Genomic DNA, 16,894 nt, shown 5'->3' with positions numbered 1-16,894 from the left:
GTGGTGAAAAATCTGAAAATGGGCGAAAGATATACACTTAATTTTCTTCTTCTTCTTCTATAAAAAATGCATAATCGTCTAGCCTCATAACTTGCGTCAAAGTTGAAAAAAATGTAAACTAAATATGAAGATTCCTCATTCAATGGAGTTTATCGCCTTGTATGTAGAATTTATAGCAGATTCGAACGTGAACATTCCTCCATGTAGGTTAGGTGTGGTCGTAGCTTTAGGTGTAATTGGCATTTTTTCCCCCGATGCGGGTTCCAAAAAAGTCCTTCCACCTGTAGAGATATTCGAGCTAGGCTCATAATTTCACGCGCAATCATGTATTTGTCACGGCCTCAATTAGGCCCCAACGTAACGTAGTCGTGGAAAAGGAAGCCCTGAAAATATCGGAACGGCCTCAAACCATCACTAACGCATATAAGTAAAAAGTTCATCTTTCAGAGGCCACTTCATCATCGGCCTCGAACGTTTTACTTTCAGAGCCCGGCCGTTTATAATCACGTCTGATTTATTGACCCAAGTTGCGGATAGGATCTGCATAGTTTCCCGGCAATTACCGCAGTGAAGGTGAGGAAGTCGTTACCGACAAAATGTGTCCAAGTTTTTCTTCCTAACTTTTTTTTTAGAAGAAGATCCCTTGAGATCTTTGATGGCTTCGATCTGATGGCGACAAAACTGAGTCTGCTGTCGATTGTCAAGTGCCTCTTGGTGAGATACAGGGTGTCTGTAAACAAATGCGAAGGACATGGGGAGATGATTCCTCGATGAAAATAGACAAGGGTAGTTCCTATAAATTTTTTTCGAAATCGACCTCCCTTCCAAGATACAGTCTTTGGAAGACGATGACGAGTTGACTTTTTTTAATTTCATTTACGGGTTCTAAAAAACATTGAGTCATAAAACTATACATAATATGAAGCATTAAGTAGATGTTACTCAAACAATTTTTTTAGATCTCATAACTTTATTATTATGGGTTGAAAATAACAACCCCTTATGATTTTCCTTCGAAAGTTGTTTTCTTGGGATAGATTTTCGAAAGATAAAATTCTCTTATGGTTTCGCATTCAATTCTGGAGAAACGAAGTCTCTTGCAAAATTTCGATACAGTCGATACTTTTCTCGGAATAAATAAAAACTTACAAGCAGTTATTCTGATCACTGTTTATTCCATTTCATCGTAAGTGTTCAATAAAATGACTACCACCCGCTAAAATACATGCATCAACTCTCTACCACATAGACCTTCGTATACTGCTTGTAAGTTTTTATTTATTCCGAGAAAATTATCGACTGTATCGAAATTTTGCAAGAGACTTTTTTTCTCCAAAATTGAATGGGAAACCATAAGAGAATTTTATTTTTCGAAAATCTATCCCACGAGAACAATTTTTGAAGGAAAATCATAAGGGATGGATATTTTCAACCCCTAATAATTAAGTTATGAGAACTAAAGGAATTGTGTGAGTAACATTTACTTAGTGCTTCATATTATGTATAGTTTTATGACTCAGTGTTCTTTAGAACCCGTAAAAATAATTAAAAACTATCAACTCGGCATCGCCTTCCAAAGGCTGGTTCTTGGAAGGAAGGTCGATTTAAAAAAAAGTTATAGCTACCCCTGCTTATTTTTATCAAGGAATCATCTCAAGCTCTTCGCATTTTTTTACAGACATCTTGTATATGACGATAGCGAATCATAAACTGTAGTCCAGAGAGCAGAATAGCGTCCCTGTCAAAGTAAGCTGATCTGACGTGCATATGACAGAAATAAAAGTCTGATGATTGGAGACAAACAGTACAATAGTAGAGTCTTGATATATTATTTTATGAGAACACATATGTTTCAGAAAGAACAAATGATACTCTAAAGAAGTCTTACAATTTGAATGATCTTCAATTTGGCATATATGTATTGAAGAGGGACTGCAAGAGAGAATATTCTATGTACTGAATATTTTCATGTATTTTCCAGTTTTCGAATGATTAACATGCAGAGAAAATTTCTGATTCGTATTTTTCCAATAACGTACAATTATTAATGAAAATTTGAAAATGATGCTGGGAAAATTTTATTTCTGTTTGGTTTATGCAGCCTTTCTTAGAACTAAGATGGAGTTTCGCCTCATTGGCAGATAGCGGTCACGTTCCTAGGTCTAAGGAAGGCTGAATAAAATCACCGTAAAGTTCTGCTTCAACGTAAAATTGAGTGAGTTTCAATAATGCACTGGAAACCGAAACACTACCAACGTAGTGGTACAAATTACCTGCTCTTCCAAAGATAAAGATATTGAAATAATTCAAGTTTTCTGTACAGGGTGAATCATTGACTCGTACAAATATTTCAAAAGTAGATTCTTGAGGTCAAAAAAGCACTTTTTCCCTTTACCATTTTTTCTGAATCAGGTCGGTTTAAAAGATACAGGCATTTGAGAAACCATAAAAAAATTTATTATGTCACAAACGGTTTAATCGAATGAAATGTATTTCGGAATATTGTTTTTCATTTATTAAATGGAACTTTTTCGAACACAAGATATCACCCACGTATTCTAGTTTTTATAAAAATACCAAGAATTCAAATAACCAAACCCTTGAAACTAAATTGGAGGCTACCTAATGAATATTTCAGCGTTTTGTGGAATAAAAGTATTAGAGTAATTTGATGTTTAAATCAAAAAGTGACTGTGAAATTTGAAAAATTGGGTACTTTGGCCTAACACAACTCTGTTTAAAATATCCACAGATGTGTAGTGTCACAGATTTATCCCCGGTTTCATGAAGCTTGATCGGAGAATCAACGCTTGATTGAACGATAAACGTCAATTTGTTTTCAATGGATAATTAATACATGAGAATTCAGAATTTCATTCTCGCATCAAATTGTAATCTTTCATACATCCATTCAATGATACTCAATTCTAACTTTTCATAAACTTTTTAGGGTTTTCACTCCCAATCTCTGAAACAAAATCAATTAAAAATGAAATCAACGATTTGCTCCTGCGTAAATTCTTGCACTAATTTGTCAGGAGCAAATTAACTAGAAAAAATTGTTGCCTGACAATGAACTCAAAATAAATAACGTTGAAATTATAATTCTCAGTTGTAACGTTTCGGAGTCTATATCAGACTCCTTCATCAGACGAAAACTCTATTTTTGAAAATCTTCTGAATTGTGGCTTTTGTTTGACATTAATTATCAACAGAGACTGCATAGAAACGTTGATTCATTTAATTTTGAAAATACCGGATGACAGTTCCTTCTTTAGTAAATTGATCCAAATATGATCTATTCCTACCGAACAATTTGTTGACAATTAATGTCAAACAAAAGCCAAAATTCAGAAGATTTTCAAAAATAGAGTTTTCGTCTGATGAAGGAGTCTGATATAGACTCCGAAACGTTACAACTGAGAATTATAATTTCAACGTTATTTATTTTGAGTTCATTGTCAGGCAACAATTTTTTCCATTTGATTTGATCCTGTCAAATAAGTGCAAGAATTTACGCAGGAGCAAATCGTTGATTTCATTTTTAATTGATTTTGTTTCAGAGATTGGGAGTGAAAACCCTAAAAAGTTTATGAAGAGATGCAGAATCCTCCCAGAATAAATTTCAATCGATATCCAATTCCAACTTCTTCAATACATTCAGAAATGAAAAGGTTTCAGTGATTACGTTTTTAAAATAGAAGGACTGTCACATTGTTGATCGGATAATAGAAGTTTTGTGAAACCCGTGGTTAGTTAGTTATTTTTAACTTAATTTCGTTTTTCCAGGGGTGGCACAGCTCATTAGGAAAACTCAAAGTGGCTATATCTTTTTAACAGGGCCGAATCCAAAAAAATTGTAGGGGAAAAAAGTGTTTCTTTTAATCTCAAGAATTCACTGTTGCAATATTTGTACGAGTCAAAGAATCACCCTGTACACAGATGATGTAGAAATGATTCATTCAGGCAAAATCTAGAAATTTCGTATCAAATCCAGGATTCTTCGTTAATCAGAAGAAGTTTGTGCTCATTTCGATGGACGTGGGGTGTAACTGAGAAATTTATAAGGAGCCACTTCGAGGTAATCATCGACATCCTTCCTAGTCACGTTTCCCACTCGGAAAACCTACCCGAGGGCACACGATTCCTGGAATTTGCCAGGGAAGACGACATTCCACCCATACGACGACGACTTCCGCCGCATCATTCACCGAGAAAGGAGCGCTCGCTCGTCAGACCGGCCGCAACTCATCGCGGTCATTTTCCATTCCTTCAAAGCCTCTTTTTTCGTGCGGCGCGTTTCTACGAGAGTGACATGATGAATGGCGCAGTGGAGACGACGGGCGAAAATCGAGATTCAGATCTGCCTCCTCTCGAATAATATGCAAAATTAACGCCGGATGGTTTATTAGACGAATTCTCGTTAATCATAGTTATCGTCGGGAAACTGTACAGATTCTGGCCGAGGTGCCCGATAAATCAAGACGTGATTATAAACTATAGATACGAACGTAAAAAGTTCGAGGTCGACAGCGAAGTGCTCTTTGAAAGTTAAACTACTACCGTGGTGACTTGTAAATAATGAGAGTTCAATTCGACGCCAAGCAGGCTGTGGAATTTCGAGAGTTGGCGTTTTGCCTATTGATATTTCAAGACGAAACGTCAACTGTCGAAATAACATAGCCTTATTCTTGACGAAATCCCCTGAAAGCCTTGCGATATTCCCATATTTCTAACATTATCAGCAACTCTAATGAATTTCTCGTCAAACTTTGCGGATATTGATGTTTTCCAAAGATGTATTCTGTATCATCTCAATATTTCAATAAGAGATATTCTCACTCGCTGACACAAGCTTCAACGAGTAGAGTAGGCAATAGCAATTTTTTCGTAAACAAGTGGTTTATGGTTATGTTGATTGATCACCTACGGCTGTATCACCTGGTGGTCCTGCACTGAACACGCTAAAACCCAAGACAAACTTTCGAAACTCCAGAGAACGGCATGCCTCATGATTTCGGGGGCATTCCGTTCTACTCCAACTGCGTCCATGGAGATGCTATTAGACCTCCCTCCCCTTCACATTTTTGTCCAGGGAGAGGCAAGACTAGCAACCCACAGGCTCCACCACCTTACCGTAAATGAGCCTGACAAACTCATTTTCGTGCCCAATCGTCTTGCAGTCCAATTGAAGGCAGACCAGGTAATGGGCATGAGAACTGATCAGATAATCACAAGAACCAGCACGGATGGAACCTTCAGTTCTCTGATTCCAAGCAGAGACGAATGGCTCCGTCACAAGGAATTCTATCTACAAGGACCTTGCTGGGTTAGTGATGGCTCCAGAGTCCAGGAGTCTACAGTCGTAGACCGCTGACTAAACTCAGTGCCAGTCTGGGAAAGTCGGCGACAGCATTTCAGGCAGAAATCTTCGCCCATTGATCTTTGCGCCAACCATTTGCTTAACATGGGTTGGGCGGATAGGTCAAAATCCTAACGGATAGTCAAGCTGCCATTAAATCTCACTCAGCAGACAAATGCAACTCGGCACAGACTACAACTGATTTGGGTACTTGGACACTCTGGCTTCAGAGGCAACGAAGTATCGGATGGTCTAGCCAGAGAATGCGCAACATCAGCGCTTATTAGCCAGGAACCAAGTATAGGAATTTCCAATTCCTTCATCGGGTAACGGAACAACAGCTGGATAAGGCAAAAGGTCCTGGAGTACTGGCGCAATCGTCCTGGACTCCGTCACTCGCACAAAACTATTTCAGTGCCTCCCAACTAATACACCAGTCGTTGACTAGGATTTTCCAGAACCAATCTTAGATCTATCATGGCGGTTTTCACAGGACATTGTAGACTCAGAGCCCATCTTAAAAAACTCAGCATCGTCAATGACCCGCTCTGCAGATTCTGCTTAGAGGAGGACGAAAGGATTGAGCACATCCTCTGTGACTGCCCGGCGGCAGACAGGGTCAGACTTGGAATATTGGGTTCTCCGAAGATGGTCCTAGAGGAACTCAAGAATCACTTTCCCTCCGACATCATCTCCTTTTTGAGTAGGATGGGACTGGAGGGAGAGATCTAGCTCTACGAGCTTGCCTGTGTGCTACAATAGACCGCTTGGTCGCAGTGGCAGGTTTGGTTTATCCGTCCAACACACCCAGCAATCAGTAATCAGTATTCTTGAATAATCAGCTTCAAAATAAGACAAGAAGCCACCGCGCCCGAGAATGTACACGTGACGTTTTTTTCTGCAAGTTTGGCGCCCTCCCACACATTTTCTTTACTTGAATTGTCATATTAAGAGAATATATACTTTCAAACATGTAATTAACCACATATATCTGACATATATCTGACACGCTCGATTATGTACTATTATCGTTTTTTTATTACTACTCTAATAGGCTGCCCTAGACAGATCTAATTTTTGGTAGAGGTACCCTACAGGGTCCAAAGTATCTCCCCACGCTCCAGTAAATCCCGAAAGTTGGGCTCCCCAACTATGACGCTTATTTTCGTTAAAGCACAAAAAAATTAGACAAATGCAACACTCACCAGTATCCATGGCAACCAGCGACAGCGTATACTCCGGCTGGAGTTCCCTATCCAGCGCCCTCAGCAGCGAAATCTCTCCGGTGGACGCGTTGATCCTGAATATGTCGGTGTCTCCCTCCTTGATGAAGTACTTCACCAGCGAGTTGAAGGGCAGGGTATCGGCGTCGTAGGCCTTCACGGTGATGACGTAGCCCCCGTTCGGAGGGATGGTGTTCTCCATCACGTAAGCCAGATAGGGCGAGTCCAAAAAGGTGGGAGGGTTGTCGTTGATGTCCGAAATGGTGATGGACACCTCGGCCACGTCGGAACGTACCACGTCTCCGTTGATGTCGCCGGCGCAGTCTTCCGCCTTCACGGTGAGGAGGTAGCGGGACTTCCTCTCGAAGTTCAGGTTTTTGGCCACCCTGATCACGCCGGTGTCCTCGGCTATGTTGAAGTCCCGATTGGTGTCGCCGGAGACGATGGAGTATCGTACGCGTCCGTTCAGACCTTCGTCGACGTCAGTTGCAGATACCTAATGGTAAAAAATCACAATAATCAGTGTTACGGTAGTAGTCTCTTGGGAAAGAAGTTATGGACAAGTATTATTATCACTTTCATTGAACCAAGTTACAGTTTGGCTAAGCCTTTCAGAAATGCGGCTACTTGCATCCTTTCTCCTACCAAACAGGTAATTCTAAACACTTGCATAATATGAGTTTAGGTATTTCTTTTTCCGATCTACAGATTCTGCATACTTCATCTGTCCCATGTCATCATAACCCAAAGTTCAGAGTTCACCTTGTGGTAGCGTTTAGTGTAAGTCAGTGAAGGAGCCACAGAGCTTTTTGCCTGTGCCAGGTTGTTTTTCAAAGATTATATATATTGTGCCCATATTTGGACCGCTGCAGCACATTTCTTAAGGCCAAAAAAGGGTTCAGGTGAAGCAGAGGTTAACCCTGATGTCCTATCCGAGAGCTCATCTGCTTTTTCAGTTTCTTACAATACCTCAACGCCCTGTCATCCACAGGAGAGTCACCTTATTGACTCTGGCCAGTTGCTTGATGGTGTACCTACTACTGCATTCCCACGTCAGCAGAGAACCCAGAATATGTGTATCCTTGGCCCTCAGCGTGGCTTGGCTACCATTCTATCTGAATGAAATTTCCGAATATCGAATAGAAAATTCTTGGGATGGACTCATTGATGAAGCCGGCAAAGTCAATGATGAGATGTCCCTCCATCTATAAACTCCGCAACGAACAGAAATAGCTGAAGAATTTTCAGGCTTGAGATACTATCGTCTTAGTGAAACAGTTCTAGTGATTGAATAACTTATCCTTCTGAGAGTCATGTAATCCTTCCTGACTCATGTCAACCCTTTCCTTATTTTTTCATTTGAGAATCGAGGTGATCTTTTATGAGGAGAAAGTTTACAGAGGTAGGTTACAGTCTATATGGATTATAAGAAAACAAGAACAAATTAAGTTGCAAGATATGACTTCTGAGGTTAACGAAGACCTCGTAGCTCACCGATACTCGGAGACATACCGATACAAACACTCCGAGTCGACAGAGAGGAGTCAATCTTACCCTAAAAATAGTGGATGTTGGGTTTTCAGGTGTTCTCATCAACTGAAAAAGGATACTACAGGCGGGCAAAATATTTTCCACAGTTTCATTAGTGTCCCTGCACCAGTAGCACAAGCAACAACTAGTAAGTCCTGTTTTCTTTAAATGATTCAATGGTGCCATGTAAATGCACCCCTGTCACCAGTTTGAGGCGTTTCCTCTCAAAGGCTTAGAAGTCACAACATATATAGATGTTCCGGAGTATATTCTGCGAATGTTCTCCAGCGTGCAGAGAAGAACAGGTTACAGTTCAGTCTGCACTATGGAACAGTCCTTTCCTAAGGTTTGGACTGGTTTAAACGGGGTAACACCATCCCCACACTCTGCGGACACCACAGAGCTATCGATGAACCAAGTGGGACTTTCAGGCATCAGAAGTTCGATTGATGTAGACCACAGATCTCAACGAGGATGCCCCCTATCAATTCATTCTCTCTTTTCCCAGACTTGGAGAGCTGTTTTCATAGCCACCTTAATAACCTTGAGATGTACAGAAGCAGACACTCCATCGCTTCAGTAAGGAAAGAGCTTAGAGCGTTTTAATACTTAGGCAGGCAGGTATTCACGATGGTGCGGGTACAGGATCTTCTGTATGGAAGTCCACCAAACCAAAGACGCGCAGATTAGGATAACCCACACTAGCACAGTAAACAACCAGTGCATGAGTTGTGTTCTCAAGACACATCCCTCACCAAGAAGATACTCTGCAAGCGTCCTTAGCATGGTGGTTAGAAGCGTCGGCTCAATATTTCGCAACCGCAAGGTAGTCTAGTCCACTCGGTTACGAGCTACCATTCACTGTTGGGTTCAAATTAACAGCGCTGTGCCTAAGGTGGCGTAAGGACACAGTAACAAAGCCTACACAGAACACAACTTATTCTCCGAACTCGTACAAGCCACAGATCTTCTTAGGGGTACTTACGGAGAATCAGGATAATATGAATATAAGTAGACCAAAAGATCACACTAGCATCAATCGATTGGGTCTCAATGGATTTGTTCCAAAGTAGTGTGAGGCCAATATCACGCCAAGATATAGGACAAACTAATAAATTTGATGTTGCAGAGCACCCTTCTCCTCGTAAAAAGAATCATTTTAAGCACCATCGCTTAATCATATAATATGTAGAGCATACCTTACCAGATCGAAAATGGCAAACCACGTTGATTGATGTTTTGAATGTGCTGCATACCTTGTAACTGCGAGTTTTCGCTTCAGTTTATGAGTAATAAATAACAGGTATTAAATAGTTGTAAAACCAGGAATTGAAATAATATAAAACAGAGGCATAATTTCTTAGATTACTCTTTGAATTGCTATGGAAGCAAAAGTCCTGAACAATAGTGGAAATACCTACATGAAAAGATCCTTCAATATAAATTACCTGTAAAACACTAGTTCCAATGGATGCGTTTTCTGGTTTGGAAGCGCTGTACTGCTTCGGATCGAAAATTGGGCTGTTGTCGTTCTCGTCCAAGACCTTCACGAGCAACTTCATCTGGGTAGCACGCGGCGGTTCGCCTCTATCCCTCGCAGTCACCAGCAGGGTGTAATTGCTCTTCAGCTCCCTATCTATGTTGCCTGAGACCCGCAGGAGTCCGTCAACGGACCCCAGGGAAAATACGCCGTTGGTCTGGGGATCGTTGGCCAAGGAGTACTCGATGTAGCCGTTTCTTCCTTCGTCCTTATCCATGGCTTTTATGGCCATCACGACCGTGTTGATCGGAATGTTCTCGGCGACCGTGGTTTCGTTTGGCGTTATGAAGACCGGGGACATGTCGTTGACGTCCCTCAGGGTGATTGTGACCTGAAATAATAAAATGTGATAATTTATCAGGGATCGAACGGGTGCAAATTCTTAAAATACCAATTTCTGCCAGTTACTGCCTCACCGTGCACTTTCATTGTGACCTAAGAGTAATTGTGGCTCGGAAGGTTGAGTCAGTTAACGTTCTCCGTGTGCAAACATGAGAGGATAAATCGAATTTAATTTTTGCTCTCGCGGTGTGTGTATGTGTCGATGAACATTTCGCGTTTTTGACACGTTGTTAAATCTACCGCTCCTCCGCACAATTTTCAGCTATGGGAGCGCCTATGATATTATTGCAAACTCACCACGGTTACCGTTAACGATAAATCAGCTCCTTTCAGTTCGCTGGCCGGGACAGGGGAACATGGACGAAAGGACTCCTCCGAGGCGAATTCCTCGGAGGTTCAAATCGACGTTGCATAATATGAAAAAGAAAATGGTATCACAGGATCGGAATTTCTCGAGTGGAGCTTGTCACCAACGTGCTTAACAGTAGAAGATCTAGTCATTCATAAAGACAAAGATGATTACATAATTCGGGCTGGCAGAAAACAAAAGATGATATTTGAAAGAGTACCACAAAAAATTCAACTCGAATGCGAATGCAAGTCAGTTCTAAATGAAAGACGTCTGAGTGGAGAGTTAACACCAGTAGACATAAGGCCATTGTCTCAGATAGATCATTAGTCTTTTCCAATAGGTACCATGTTCTGGTGCATGAGTGTAGTGGTGTCCAAATAATCATGAGAAAAGCCTAGTCAAGAAGCAATATAAACTCCCTAATCTGGTCTAATGAACCATAGGAATATCCTTCGGAGGGTAACTCCTTCCTGGACGTTATGCGGATACTTGATCAACTTGAACCTGTCGGTAAGACTCTGATGTTATATGCTAACTATATTCGATTTCGAAACATCCAGGCCAATCAATGGGCCCAGAATACACCTAGTCAGGGTTCTCTGCTGACAAAGGAATGTTGTAATACCTTGGAACAACTTGCCACAAACCATAAGGTAACTCTCCTGTGGGTACCAGATCGTTGTGGTATTGCTGAACATGAAAAAATGATTATCGTGGGAAAAGGGCATCAAAGCAGTTAACACCTACTGGTGCTGAACCCTCAACCCTCTTAGGGGCTTAAGAAGAAAACAATACCAAGCAGCGGTTTAGCAATGGGATGTGGTCAATAGAACAACATTTAGTAAGAACCTCTCTGGACTTTGCACTGCCGAAAAGATTCGTAGTGCTTTCACCGACCCACACCAGGAAGAGCTACAAAAGCAGACATGAGTTGAGTTTCTGTTAATGGTGGAATTATTGACTAGACACTGGGTATCTTTTGTACCTTATAGAAAAGTCAACAGATGATACATGCAGACTCTGCATGTCCTGAACACATAAGTATGTAAGAGACCAGAATTGGCAAGCACGCGGACCATACATTTGAAGAAGCCAGTCCTTGATACTCATTAGGCAACAGCAAAGCCTTCAGATTTGTCAGTATCATCGACTGCTCCCTTAGGTATGAATTAGTACTACTAATCTACTAATTTAGTAGATAATTAAAACGAGACGAGAGATCCAGGTGGTCGCAATTCTGAGAGGCTGAGATCCTTATGATGAAAATAATCGAAGGTATATAGGAACATATCGTAGTCAATTACCCCTGTTACTGACAAGGATGAACCACTATAAAGAGAACAAAATAAGTTGAAGTGTATTCTGCTTCTCGCTATCTAGTGTCGAGAAGCCACGTATACTGTACTTTAAATACCAATAGAGAGCTTCTGAAGATCATTGCAAATTATTTGTTTCGTCCATTTTGAAAAGAGTAAACGACAGGACCGGATTCCGACGACCAGCACTCCAACCGTGCATACAGACCTTTAGAATGACTCTTTCAGAATGCGCCCGTGGTACGAGGTACCTCTGTGCTTCCCTGAACGTTCTTGCTAAACACGGCGGACCAGCACCGTAATTTTCAGGTGAATATTAAGAGTTCATTCATCACGAACGGTAGCATCTCCATCTTTCCGACAACGAGTTTGGGTATTTATGCATTTATCGAGAAGACCGTGTGTAAATAAACTAGGTGCTATGTCATTACGGAACCCGGTTCGGCCAGAGTTCGAGTGTTTGCGTTGTCATTAAGGTGGGATCTTGGCAGCCTACTGTACCACACGGGGCATTCCTTCTTATGGACGGCTGCTGGTAAATGGCCGAGCCATTTTCGATGAAAAGATCCAGGAAATCGACTTTATTTTCTCGACTCGGGGGATACGGTGGATTGATGACTGGCCATTTTGTTTCTGTGGGAACCGTATGGGCGCAGCCGTGATTATTCACTGATGATTTGAAGATTTTACATACACAACCCCTTTCCGTATTTGAATCAGATAATGAGCAAAAAGAGAGAATAGAACATATCGATTTGGGATATGTTTTTTCCATGATTCGACAGATAGTCCATCTTCTAGATTTATGAGTCTAAGGCCCGGTACTTTCACGTGCGAATAACTAAATTTATTCGATAAATAAGTCTTATTCTTAGGATAAGTAAAAATGCAGTCTTTTCACTTTCAGATAGTGTTATTCATCGAATAAATCTGTCATTGAAACTCGTCAATAAAATTTTATTTGTCATAGATCGAATGTCGGTACGTCATTATTGGTTGAATTTTCAAGATTCTGGATGTATGGTTATTTTTTGTGTGATTTTCACGGAATATTTGCTTTCTAGTTGGAATTATTACAATTTCTACAATGAGGTCTCTTATTTTACATTAATCAGTGAAAAGTAATATACCGTGTTTTCACAGAATATTCGTCAAATAATTTCATCTGAAAGCACCGAAATAAGGTATCTTTCAGATAGGAAATTATTCGACAGATACTTATTGACAGTGAATAAAATTTATTCGAAGGTGAAAGTACCGGGCCTAAAACAAATAACGACTGACTGAGGAATCAACAAATCCCAAGCTACATATTCATGATGCTGGCACTACTTCAATTATCATGAATTACATGGAAAACATGCCTTTTCTTTTGCTTGTACAAGTAGCACCTGATCCTTTATCGTCAATTGAATCGATGTGGCTGATACTTGATGAAAATCCATAATTGAAGTGAATAACTGAACTATTCATTTTGTCTTGAAGTAAATGTTTTTTTTTACCATAAAAAACGGACTGAACTAATTTGTTCTCCTAATATCTGAGGAAATTTCTGAACAAAATTGATATTTCGGAAGAAATATAAATTTGAGGAAGACGCATACAGCATTATAGTCCATTCAAGAATGATTGACATCTCGGGTGGCTATGAAAAATTGAATTTAAGTTGGTAATAGTCCATAAGTTAAGATTTTGTGTTGCGGAATTCAGGTTGGTATTGTAAATGAACAGTGATTTATTATAAGTGAATCTATGCACTGAACCACTGACTGACGATAATTTGAATTTTGTACTGCTGTTTATGTCCATAATTCATTCGTACAAATTGAAAACATTATTCTATCAATACTGAATGCAGATTAATATGCTCTGAATTCGAATATTTCTTCTTTTCAAATGTTTTTCTAGGTTATATTTATTTATTCCAGTTCTGTGATTAAAACTACAGAAATTATCGAAGCTCTTTTATGATCAGATATTAAGCTGCGTCTGGACTTTCATGGATGTCAATCATTCTTGAATGGACTATATGTGACTTGCGAACTAAGGGAGAGCGCCCACCAAAGTAGCGTAGCACTGACATGGCACATACATGACAAAGACGATGCAAAATAATAACTGAAACTTCACTCAGATGTGAGTGTTTTGTCTATGGATGTGAGATATTTGAAAATTATGAATCGCCTTTGTCATGTATGTGCCATGTCAGTGCTACGCTACTTTGGTGGGCGCTATCACTTACGTTTTATATGAATAACATGCTCGAAAACTGACACGTCGCTTCCAGAATAGCCAGACACCATTTGTTGCGAAATTTTTCTTCAAAAATAATATCATCGATGGATTTTCTACATGAATTATATTGATGAATGTGGTGGTAACATGATACGATACATGTATGCGGTCTTTCGATAATGCTCATCCATGATATGATTCACAAAATTAGAGGAGTACTGACAAATTTCTCCAAATCTTTATGAAAAAAAAATTTTAAAACCTTGAAGAATAATTTTGTTATTTTTTTTTTGGTACTTGCAAAATGAGGATCATATATCGGATCGTATGTTGAACTTGGTTCTCTATAGATGTGTATATTTATCATATACAGGTTGAGTCTTTGATTCTTTTTCAACAGTAGATTCTTGATTTCCTGTATATTTATCATATACAGGTTGAGTCTTTGATTCTATTCTAATAGCAGATTCTTGATTTCCTAAAATTTTTTAGGGTTTTCACTTCCAATCTCTGGAACAAAATTTGCTCCTGACAAATTAGTCCAAGAATTGACGCAGGAGCAAATTGTTCATTTAAATTTTTTAATTGATTTTGTTCCAGAGCATGGGAGTGATAATCCTAAAAGGTATCAGCAAATGCAGAATCCGATTTCAATCGATATCTAGTAGATTCTTGAGGTCAAAAGAAACACTTTTTTCCTTTACCTCTTTTATCAAATGAAATGAATTTCGGAATATAATTTTGCATTTATCAGATGAAACTTTTTCGAACACAAGGTATCATCCACGTCTTCCAGTTTTCTCATTATGACCATTACGAACCGTAAAAATACCAAAAAAGCAAAGAACTCAACTCAACTATGTTGGACGCTATCTAATGAATATTTGAATGTTTTGTAAAACAAAAATATTCTTCCTAGTTTCTCGTATAATGCGCCATTTTCGAGTAATTTGATGTTCAAAAATTAAAATGAAACTGTGAAATTTGAAAAATTGGGTAATTTGGCTCAATACCACTCTGTTTAAAAGATCCACAGATTTGTAATGTCACAGATTTAGCTAGTTATTGAGAAGATAATTTTGTTTCTCCAGGGGCGGTACAGCTCATTATGAAAACTTCAAATGGCTATATCTTTTTACCAGGGCCGAATCGGCCGAATTGTTTCTTTTGACTTCAAGAATCTAATCTTTGTACAAGTCAAAGACTCGGCCTGTATATCAGAGAAACTGATCAGAGCTATTGATTGAGAACTAAACTATTCAATTCTTCGATGATTTTCGGTTTTCATCAGTCAAAATTCAACTTCCCTACCAGACAGATACAAAATCACGAGGCTTACCTGTACAGTAGACGATAGCCTCTCTTCGGGGTCAGAAGCCTGATCAGTAGCAGTAACTACCAAATTGTAAAGTGCTTGTTCTTCACGATCCAAATTCTTGTTAACCAGAATCTCGCCCGAAGGCAATATCTTGAAATCTCCTTTGTCATCTCCGGCTGATATTGTGTACACTATCTTTCCGTTATTGCCTGAAAAGAGAAAGAGAATCAATCACTTCGAACGGCATATTATGCAATGAAACAAACACTAAAAAAATAACCAAGATTTGTTCACCTCATGGTATTGAACAGAATCCTTTTTAACGAGGTATTACCTTAGCTCCCGTATTATTTGAGTAGTAAAATTTTTAGTATCGAGTTTCGTTCACTCACAATTGAAATTGTTGTTTTCAAACGACTATACAGACCGGTATGCAGGAAATCCATGCATATTATTTTTTAATTAACAACGTTGCAGCGCTTGAATAAGGTCTGAAATAATTATTGATTCAGTAAATTTTAACGTCAATAAAATTTAGTTTTCGATCTCCATCGAACGGCAGTTTGTATTGCTACCGTTATGTTGTAATCATGACTATTCTTGATGGACTGTAGTCAAGAATGGAAAAAAGCAACAGTATCGTACAAAAACTCTCACCCTAAATGAAATCGTAGAGAACATATCTGTGAATAAAATGCAATTAAGTTCCAATAGAAGAAGTAGAATTCGAATATTGCGCCCTTTGATTATGAAACAGTTTATCTGCATTGACAGAACGTTTTCAGCGCCATCTCATTGTCAAATGTGGAAAAAAACAGACGAAAAAGTAGTCGGTTTTAGCACTAGAGATATGAGGGTTTCCTAACTTCCTCCTCTATAACACAGGCCAACACACATTTTGGTGCCTGCGATTTTTTAACTGTTCCTGAGTAATTTTTGGATGCAGAATGTAAAAAAGTTCTCAGATTTTGTCTATCAGATCTAGTTTTTGAGATTTTTAAAAAAAATTGTGTATATAATTTACGTTATAACTGTTATGATATATAATATTACTATTGACAGTTAAAAAAAACAAAGACACATGGATTTAAGTATTTATTGCAAAAACTTAATTCACATAATTACATTAGTCACTCATCACATAAAAATTTTCTTTTATACGATTTTCTAGAATGGAGTTTACTAGGGCAGTCTCGCTGAAGGCTCCAGCAGTAGTCCGCCATCATGTGGCTATCTCATCGTCCTCGATAACGATCTTCCATAGTTTTAATATCCTGATGGAATCTTTCCCCCTGTTCTTCACTACAATCACCTAAGTTTTCTGGAAAACGATCTAGGTGGCTGTGGAGGTAGTGAACTTTTATACTCATGCTACAGCCGAGAATATTAAAATTTGAAAGCATAGTTTCCACTAATTCTACGTAATTCTCTGCTTTATGATTGCCAAGAAAATTTTGTGCTACTTGAACAAATGAACTCCAAGCGTTAGATTCAGTCTCGTTCATTGATGTAGTGAATTGTGGATCTTTAACAAGTTGCCTTATTTGAGGACCATCAAATATACCAGCTTTTAGTTTTTCCGTGCTAATGCCAGGAAATTTACGTGACAAATACCCAAAACAATTTCCATCTCGATTTAAAGCCTTCACAAATTGCTTCATTAGGCCTAGCTTGAT

At 39.1% G+C, this 16,894-nt stretch overlaps 1 protein-coding gene across 1 annotated transcript in view; it reads right to left on the bottom strand.

The window, feature by feature from the left end:
- The window catches only part of LOC123309016 (cadherin-related tumor suppressor), a 314,561-nt gene that overhangs the window by 24,736 nt on the left and 272,931 nt on the right, over positions 1 to 16,894 (bottom strand). The window contains exons 5-7 of the mRNA XM_044891856.1: positions 15,240 to 15,427; positions 9,564 to 9,986; positions 6,568 to 7,081 (exon numbers count right to left, since the gene is read on the bottom strand). Coding sequence (XP_044747791.1) covers positions 6,568 to 7,081; positions 9,564 to 9,986; positions 15,240 to 15,427 — 1,125 coding nt within the window. The remainder of the gene's footprint in view (positions 1 to 6,567; positions 7,082 to 9,563; positions 9,987 to 15,239; positions 15,428 to 16,894) is intronic.

Source organism: Coccinella septempunctata, chromosome 3 (genome assembly GCF_907165205.1).
Source record: "Coccinella septempunctata chromosome 3, icCocSept1.1, whole genome shotgun sequence".
NCBI lineage: Eukaryota > Metazoa > Arthropoda > Insecta > Coleoptera > Coccinellidae > Coccinella > Coccinella septempunctata.
Note: the sequence above shows the minus strand (reverse complement) of the source record. Positions and strands in the feature narration are given on the sequence as shown.